The 5,195-nt window shown below is 52.1% G+C and overlaps 1 protein-coding gene and 1 long non-coding RNA gene across 2 annotated transcripts in view; one reads left to right on the top strand and one right to left on the bottom strand.

Annotated features, from left to right (window-relative positions):
• Positions 1-2,335: 2,335 nt before the first annotated feature.
• LOC126998063 (uncharacterized) lies at positions 2,336-3,779 on the bottom strand. The gene is made up of 2 exons (XR_007752614.1): positions 3,638-3,779; positions 2,336-3,580 (listed from the first exon to the last, which is right to left on the bottom strand). It is a non-coding gene; the product is annotated as an uncharacterized LOC126998063 (long non-coding RNA).
• Positions 3,780-3,799: 20 nt separating this feature from the next.
• The window catches only part of LOC126998061 (uncharacterized), a 6,335-nt gene continuing 4,939 nt past the window's right edge, over positions 3,800-5,195 (top strand). Inside the window, exon 1 of the mRNA XM_050859438.1 lies at positions 3,800-5,195. This exon is cut by the window's right edge and continues 1,965 nt beyond it. Within this exon, the coding sequence (XP_050715395.1) occupies positions 4,229-5,195 (967 nt within the window). The 5' untranslated portion in view covers positions 3,800-4,228.

Here is a 5,195-nt window from a genome sequence, read left to right as displayed (position 1 = left end):
GGTAAAAAAAAAAAAAAAATATATATATATATATATATATATATATATATATATATATATATATATATATATATATATATATATATATACTGTAACACACACACACACACACACACACACACACACGCTCCCTGCACTTCAAATCACGTTATACTTTCCCCAACTAACCGCTCTGAAGCAATTTCACTTTTACAATCGTTACGGTGACCACCACGAGGGAAAAAAGAGAAAAAAAGGAAAAAAAATACTAAAGCAGAAAAAGCAGTGGAAGGTATTAGAGAAGAGAAAAGAGAAAATGTGACGAGGCGAGAAAAGTTTGAGAAAGAGGAGGAGGAAGGAGTTATACGAGTCTTTCCTCCTTCCTCTCCCATTCCCCCCTCCTCTCCTTCCTCTCCCCTTCCAAAACAAATATAGAAAAAAACGTTTAGATAGAAAATGAGAAGAGAAGAGCTTGTGTAGGAGAAGCGAGAGGCGGAGGAGAACATACACGGACTTCTTCCTGCAATCACTCCCCCTCCTTCTTGTCGCCATTTGATTAGAAACGAAAGGCGGAGGAGGAGGAGGAGAAGAACAGACACATTGAATAGGAGAAGCAAAAGGGGAAGAAGGGGGAGGAAGAGAATACACAATCCCAGAGGACCTTCTTTCTTCATCCACTCCTTCTCCTCCTATTCCTCATCGTTGTGGTCCTTCTCCTCCTCCTACTCTCCTTCCTCTACCTTTCCAAAACAAATGCAGAAAACAAAGAAAGGGAAACAGGGTCAGGAGAAGGACGAACACGGCTTTCTTCCTTCAACTCCTCCTCCTACTTCTCGTTGTCGTTTGAGTAGAAGGAAGAGGAGGAGAAGGAGGAGGGGGAGAAGGAGAACACACAATCACACAGGGCCTTCTTTCTTCAACCACTCCTTCTCCTCCTACTCCTCCTCGTCATTGTGGTCCTTCTCCTACTTGACAATTCCGGGAAAGGCGCAGTGGTGGGACGTAACAGGCGCGTAAGTGCTGCTCGTCGTATAACCTCCTTGCACCCGAGTCTCGAGCCGAGGCCCCAGCTTGCCTGCCGTCCTACGAGGCTTTATCGATACATTCAGCCCAGGTGCTCTCAGCTCATGTTAAGTTTGCAGCCGTCTTCCCGCGCTGGGTATTGGTTGAGAGTTCCAGGGTGGGAGGAAGAGGAGGAGGAGGAGGGAAAGGGGTAGAGGGGGTTATTGGAGTGTGTGTTTGTGTGTGTGTGTGTGTGTGTGTGTGTGTGTGTGGTTACTGGTGCTGTGTGTTATTCTTCCTTCTTTCCTCCACATCTCTGCCGTCCTCGTTCTCCTTCTCCTTCTCCTCCTCCTCCTCTTTGTCGTTTACCTCCTCTTCCTTCTCCTCCTCTTCCTCCTGTTTGTTACTGTTCTCATTTTCCCTTTTCTTTGTTGTTCTCTACCTCCTCTTCCTTCTACATCCCTTTCCTATAGTTCTCCTCCTCCTCCTTGTCCTCCTCTCTTTTTCCTTTTCTTTACTGTCCTCCTCTTCCTCTTCTCTTTTGTCATTTTCTCTTCTCCTCCCCCAGACTCCCTATCCTATTCCTTACCCTTCTCATAGTTAGTTTTTTTTGCTTTAGTTATCCTCCTTCACTCTAACTTTCTTATCCTCGTCCTTGTCCTCATCTTCATCGCCCTCCTTTTCCTCCTTCTCCTCCACTTCCCGATGTTCTGTTTATTGAAGTCTCTCTTTGTCTCCTGCCTCTTTGTCCCTGTCTCTCTCTCTCTCTCCCTTCGTGTGTCTTTCGCTCACAGAGAGAGATCGTCTGCGTTTGTCTGTCGGTCTGTTGCTGTCTTTGTCTCCGAAAACACAAAGCGGAAGGAATAAACAACAACAACAACAACCCTGACTTCCTAATTAACTAAAGCACAATACTCAAAACAACAACAACATACACGCAAGCCAATATAGTTCGGAGAAACACTCGAGCTTCAACATTCACCAGCATAGGAACAACACAAATTCCCCGACAAAACATATTCACTCATTACTAAGTACCCCGAGGCGCAGAAATCAGGTAAGAGGTGCGGGGAGAAGAGAAGAGGGAGGGAAGGAAAGGGGGTGTAAGGGAGGAGAGAAGGGAAGGAAAAGCAACCAGGAGAGGGAGAGATGGAATGGCGATGTAAGGGGGAGGAATGAGAGGGTAAGGAAGGGGGAATGAGAAGGGAAGGAAAAGAAGGAAACTAGAAGAGGGAAAAGGAAAAGTATGCAAAGGGGGAGAAAGGGAAGGAAAAAAAGGGAACTATAAGAGGGAGAACATGAAAGGAAATATAAGAGAAGAGAAAAGAGAGGAGGAAAAGAAGGAAGGAGGATGTAGGAGAGGAGAAAGAATAAGGAAAAGAATGGGACTAGATGAGAAAGAGAATGAAAGGGGACGTAAGGAAGTAGAAAGGGAAGGAAAAGAAGGGAACTTGAGAGAATTACAAGACGGAGAGAAGGAAAGGGGACGTAAGGAAGCGGAAAGGGAAGGAAAAGAAGGAAACATGAAGAGAGAATTACACGAGGGAGAGAAGGAAAAGGGGTGTAAGAGAGAAGAAGGGGAAGGAAAACAAGGAAACTAGAAGAGGGTGAAAAGAAAAGGGGATGTAAGATAAGAGAGACGGGAAGGGAAATATCTCTGAGGGCCGCGTACATTTCCTATAGGTAGTGTAGTTGAGAACGCCGTGACAGGCCGTGGACAGCACCGCCCTGAAGGAACATAAGGGTTGGGGTCCTTCAAGTGACAACCCCCTAAACGGTCTTATGCAGATATCAAGGCGAGGTGAGGAAGGGAAGAGGAGTACAGGTGGGAGGGGAAACGTAAGGCAGGGAGGATAAACGGCCCCAGGGATGAAGGGAGGAAGTGAGGAGAGGGAGAGGAGGAGTGCTTAAGGTTAAGAGGGCGTGATAACGGGAAGATACATACGCAGATTAAGCGAAAAGTGGAGATTGGAGCATAAAAGGAGGGAGAGACGTAAAAAAATAAAAATAAAAGAGAAACGAGTGTGAGGGAGGCAAGTAGATAGAGGAAGCAATACAATTAATCAGAACGAGAGAGAGAGAGAGAGAGAGAGAGAGAGAGAGAGAGAGAGAGAGAGAGAGAGAGAGAGAGAGAGAGAGAGAGACGACCAGACACCAAACACATGTAAGAGAGGACGGCAAAGGCATATCTTAACATTTCACTTCAATCAACCATCCACTTAAGCAACGGAAGAATAAAGAAAAAACAAAGCCTCAGTTAAACAAGTAAATCAAGATAGTGTCATTTGCTTATTTTCCTGGTGTCGGTTTTCATGGCTCAGGTTGTGGCGTGGCTGCAGTGGTTTAAAGGCGTGGCGTGATTATTGTTGTTGTTGTTGTTTTGCTTGAGTCAGCTGGGAACGACCTTTGCTGGGGAGGCGAGGCGCTGCTCTCCTCTCGGTCTCGTCGACGCAGCTCCCACGACGCTTTGGGAGCTGACAACAAAGCAAATGTACCCCCGACGTCCCTCTCGCTGGCCTGACAACCCTCTCTCTCCCATCTGTTTCCCCTCCTCCTCCTCCTCCTCCTTTACCACTACTACCGTCTCCACCACCACCACCTCCTCCACCTCCTCCTCCTCCTCCATTATCACTACTACCGTCTCCACCACCACCACCTCCTCCTCCTCCTCCTCTTCCTTCGTCCCCGTCCCACGCCCTCATCCTCCCTCTGTCACCTCCACTGCTGCTGACGGGTTCCCTGGGCCTTCGAAGGCAAAGTTATGGCCAAACAAAGCCCCACCATCGCTTTCGTCGCCGCCTCCTGAGGGACGCCCGGGAAGGTTAACAGAGACAAGTGTCGTGACGACTGGCGGGCACACGTGGCAACCCTGCTGGCCTGTCACGTAACGGGGCCACACACTCTCCTCTCGTCATCAGTGTAGTGCTGGTGACGATGGGTGCAGTTCTCTTTTTTGTTATTTTTCGTGGGTGCTGACCAAGGGCCGCGTGTGCATCACGGCGCCAGGTGTGTAAGTCGATTTCAGGCGTCAGGAAAAACACGAGCTCCTCTTTGGCATCTCGCTTATATCTGTACCAGCTGTGGTGGTGGCGCGGGGCAGCGGGGCAGTGGCACTCCCTACCCTCGCGCCGCCGTGACCCGCCACCCTCGCCTCGCCACGACATTCCTCAGTAAGGTGACTTCCGACGTGGTGCGAGTTACTATGAGTGAGTGAGCGACGCGTTACTTTGCTGCTGATGGTGCAGTGATGAGGACTCTCTCTGTGCGCCTCCTGGTGGCCACCCTCAGCCTGGCGGGGCAGGCCGCCGGGGCGCTGAATGAGGACGGCAACCAGCTGTGGGCGGTGGAGCTGCTCACGACGGACGAGGCGGTGGCGAGGAGCGTCGCGGCGGACCTCGGCTTGGCGGTGACGGGGCGAGTGTTTAATAATGTTTTCCTTATGCGTGGGGGCGGGGGCGGTGGCCAGAACAATGCCTTGCCGAAGTCAGTGAAAGAGGGATTGATTCACCGCCTCATCGTGTGGTCTGAGAGACAAATTGGACGTCGACGAAGTTCCGGCGGCCGGAAAACTGAGCCCGTGCGGGTCGACACCAACCAGGTGGGCGAGAGTGGTGATGGCGACGACGCGTACTTTATGAGGCTGGCGAGCCGCTACGCACGGGACGTGGGCGGCCTGGACCGCACGCCCCCCAAGTCCCCGTGGGACCTGCTGGCAACGAAAGACCCGCTGCGGTGGCGGCAGTGGTACCTGGAGCCGGGCGGCGGCATGCACCTCAACGTGACGGGGCTGTGGGAGGCCGGCATCAAAGGCGGTGGCGTGAGCGTGGCGGTGCTGGACGATGGGGTGGAGCTCACTCATCTGGATCTGGCCCTCAACTATGACCCGGCGGCCTCGTGGGACCTGCTGGACGCTGACCCGGACCCGACGCCGGTGCCGTGGTCGCGACATGGCACGCAGCTGGCGGGTATCATTGCCGCCGCCCACCACAACGGTCTGTGCGGCATGGGCGTGGCGCCGTGGTCGGGCGTGGGGGCCATCAGGATGCTTGGCTACGTGGTGTGGGATGCCACGGAGGCGGCCGCCCTAGCCTATGAGCGTGAACACGTGGACGTGTACGTGGCGGCCTGGGGGCCCGTGGACACCGGCACGGTGATGGAGGGCCCCGGAGTGTTGGCCTCGCGGGCCCTGGCAGAGGGCATCGCGCTAGGTCGAG

Source organism: Eriocheir sinensis, chromosome 13 (genome assembly GCF_024679095.1).
Source record: "Eriocheir sinensis breed Jianghai 21 chromosome 13, ASM2467909v1, whole genome shotgun sequence".
NCBI lineage: Eukaryota > Metazoa > Arthropoda > Malacostraca > Decapoda > Varunidae > Eriocheir > Eriocheir sinensis.
The sequence above is the reverse complement of the archived record's forward strand: the minus strand, read 5'-3'. Positions and strand labels throughout refer to the sequence as shown.